Source organism: Panthera uncia, chromosome X, assembly GCF_023721935.1.
Source record: "Panthera uncia isolate 11264 chromosome X, Puncia_PCG_1.0, whole genome shotgun sequence".
Classification (NCBI taxonomy): domain Eukaryota; kingdom Metazoa; phylum Chordata; class Mammalia; order Carnivora; family Felidae; genus Panthera; species Panthera uncia.
The window spans coordinates 42,872,913-42,876,633 of NC_064817.1; the positions used below are offsets into that span (position 1 = coordinate 42,872,913).

The window sequence follows — 3,721 nt, forward strand, 5'->3', positions numbered from 1 at the left end:
TTCTATTGATTAGTATCTATGGACTTTGTTCATCTCAGAGGTCTCAATCAGTTTAAATAGGCTGACATCCACACCCTGTCATTACCACTAACTGGGGAAGGTTCCAACATGACACTGATTTGTCCTTAGACAAACCCAGTGCCAGAAGTATGAGCAGTGAATAGGGTTCTAAGCCTCCAGAATGGGACAGGAAATACTGAGGACCCGGGGTGTATTCTGAGGAGGTGCTGGTGAGTGAGGCAGGAATACTCAGAATATAAATTGGTTAGAAGAATACAAGTGATCTGGGGCCAGTGCCTGTCTATGTGATCCATCACAGAATTTTGGGCTAGCCATTGTTCAGGCACCAGCACAACTACTGTAAGTTGGGCAGGTTCAGTGGGACAATGTTCTCCTTGGCAATTCCTTTCATGGACACAGTCAGAGTACTTAACATGAAAACAAGTTATAACCCCATCCTTACACCACAGAAGTCATCAACAAAAGTTACAGGCTTATGGGGTCCTCTGGATGAGGGAAAATCAAAAAGCCTCTGGGTTTCAAATTAAATGAGTGATTTCAAGTTGCATTTCCTGGGTTCAACTACATCTTCATGTATTTCATGAGTGCCTTTCTAGTCAGTAATTTCTTCCTTTGGTTGCTGGGTTTCTGGGTAGTTAACCCATCTCCTGCCTCCATTTGTCCAATAGCAATTCTCATTTTTACTTGAATCTTTGAGTAGAATTGTAAATCAGCCGTGCCAGTCTAGGTTTAATTATTACACTGTCAAATTGCTCTTCCAGATCCTGTGAACAAAAATGAATGGAAAATTTCTTTTTACAAATCCTACTTTCGGACTTGGTCCATGGCTGAAAACTAAGCAGGCCCAGCGTACGGATGGCAGCGAGGGGTCAATCCACGCCCCGCGTTGGGTCGGCTGTGGAGGAGTCGGAAGTGGTTGGGGTTTGGGGGAGGAGATCCGCTCACACAAGAGGAGAGGGTTGAGCCGCCATATCTGCTGCTGCTGCCGCAGTTGCGAATGCGGTGTTGGGACTTAGCTGCTGCCGCTAAGGTTCGTGTCGCTCCCCCTTGCCCCTTTGCTCTTGCAGCCTTACCCCTGGCGGCGTAGGCCACTCTTTCTGGCGTGTTAATCCCGCTCCCTCCCCGCCACCCATCAGGTCCTCAGACCATGGATCTGGGCAGCAGCAGCAGCGATTCCGCGCCCGACTGCTGGGACCAGGTGGACATGGAAACCCCGGGTTTGGCCCCAAGCGGAGACGGAGCCTCCTCCGCGGTGGCTGAGGCCCAACGGGAGCATCTCAGCTCGGCATTCAGCCGTCAGCTCAACGTCAACGCCAAACCCTTCGTGCCTAATGTACACGCCGCGGAGTTCGTGCCGTCCTTTCTGCGGGGCCCGGCCCAGCCGCAGACCCCCCTGGCCGACATCACCAGCATCGATGAAACCTGCACCGGCGCGGGCGACCCTCAAGGTAAAAGGCTGGGACGGGAGGCACCTGTGGAACATTCCAAAGAGGAACAGTTAGTGTGGCGTGAAGGTTCCAATTCAGCCATTACTATGGAACTTTCAGAACCTGTTGTAGAAAATGGAGAGGTGGAAATGGTCCTAGAAGAATCATGGGAGCACAATAAAGAAGTAAGTGAAGCTGAGCCAGGGGGTAGTTCCTTGGGAGATTCAGGGCCCCCAGAAGACAGTGGCCAAGAAATGATGGAGAAAGAGGAAGTGAGAAAATCTAAATCTGTGGTTATGCCCTCAGGTGCTCCTAAAAAAGAACACGTAAATGTGGTATTCATTGGGCATGTAGATGCTGGAAAGTCAACCATTGGAGGACAAATTATGTTTTTGACAGGAATGGTTGACAAAAGGACACTTGAGAAATATGAGAGAGAAGCTAAAGAAAAAAACAGAGAAACTTGGTATTTGTCCTGGGCCTTAGATACAAATCAGGAAGAACGAGACAAGGGTAAAACAGTAGAAGTGGGTCGTGCCTATTTTGAAACAGAAAAGAAACATTTCACCATTTTAGATGCTCCTGGCCACAAGAGTTTTGTCCCAAATATGATTGGTGGTGCTTCTCAAGCTGATTTGGCTGTACTGGTAATCTCTGCCAGGAAAGGAGAATTTGAAACTGGATTTGAGAAAGGTGGACAGACAAGAGAACATGCGATGTTGGCAAAAACAGCAGGGGTAAAACATTTAGTAGTGCTTATCAATAAGATGGATGATCCCACGGTAAATTGGAGCAGTGAGAGATATGAAGAATGTAAAGAAAAACTGGTGCCCTTTTTGAAAAAAGTCGGCTTTAGTCCCAAAAAGGACATTCACTTTATGCCCTGCTCAGGGCTGACTGGGGCAAATATTAAAGAGCAATCAGATTTTTGCCCTTGGTACACTGGATTACCATTTATTCCATATTTGGATAATATGCCAAACTTCAGCAGATCAATTGATGGACCAATTAGACTGCCAATTGTGGATAAGTACAAGGATATGGGTACTGTGGTCCTGGGAAAGCTGGAATCAGGATCCATTTTTAAAGGCCAGCAGCTTGTGATGATGCCGAACAAGCACAATGTGGAAGTTCTTGGAATTCTTTCTGATGATGCTGAAACTGATTATGTAGCCCCAGGTGAAAACCTTAAAATCAGACTGAAGGGAATTGAAGAAGAAGAGATTCTTCCTGGATTCATACTTTGTGACCCTAATAATCTGTGCCATTCTGGACGCACATTTGATGTTCAGATAGTGATTATTGAGCACAAGTCTATCATCTGCCCAGGCTATAATGCGGTGCTGCACATTCATACTTGTATTGAGGAAGTTGAGATAACAGCCTTAATCTCCTTGGTAGACAAAAAATCAGGAGAGAAAAGTAAGACACGACCCCGCTTTGTGAAACAAGATCAAGTGTGCATTGCCCGTTTAAGGACAGCAGGAACTATCTGCCTCGAAACATTCAAGGATTTTCCTCAGATGGGTCGTTTTACTTTAAGAGATGAGGGTAAGACCATTGCGATTGGAAAAGTTCTGAAACTGGTCCCAGAGAAGGACTGAGCAGTTTTCTTGATGCCCCTGCACAATACTGTGAGAATTGACTAAAGAAGTTCACCATCTTCTCTTATTTACTGCCCACTGACAGACTTTTCTTCATATTTTGCAAAGAAATTTCACAGCAAAAATTCATGTTTTGTCAGCTTTCTCATGTTGAGATTTCAGTTATGTCACTATTGAATTACCCACAACTTTCCTCCTCCTATGCCATTTTGCTTCCTTGGACAGAACCAGTAATAGCTTTGTAGGTGATGTGGGTGTAATTGTCTATAACAATGAAAAATTAATATATTTTTTAATTTTTCATTTTCCCTTAGGATATTTAGTCAACCTTTGTTCCACACAGATCAATCAGAGTGTGTCAGTGTGTGTGTACATGTTAAAAAGACAACTAACATGCCAATAAAATATTCCATTTGAAACTCTTACTGGTATCCAAAATGTTTTTGAATATTTTTTAAAGTTTGTACGTAATAGTTTTCAATTAGCTTTTTTTTTACTTCCTCAGATAATTAAATACATTTTATTACTTGGGGTTTCAAAAACTGTCCTCCACTCACTGTTTTAAACGAGGCATTTGCAAACAATGCACAGGTTCATATTAAAGGAAACATTTTCACTTTGAAAAAATATCTCTTTGAGGGCTCTTCCCAGTGAACTTTGTTTTCTCCA

General features: G+C 44.0%; 1 protein-coding gene across 1 annotated transcript; it reads left to right on the forward strand.

Annotated features, from left to right (window-relative positions):
- The first annotated feature begins 941 nt into the window (after nt 1-941).
- Nucleotides 942-3,472, forward strand: GSPT2 (G1 to S phase transition 2). The gene is made up of 2 exons (XM_049643862.1): nt 942-1,051; nt 1,158-3,472. Exon 2 carries the CDS (start codon nt 1,169-1,171, stop codon nt 3,050-3,052), a length of 1,884 nt encoding a protein of 627 aa, XP_049499819.1. The 5' UTR covers nt 942-1,051; nt 1,158-1,168; the 3' UTR covers nt 3,053-3,472.
- Nucleotides 3,473-3,721: the final 249 nt, after the last annotated feature.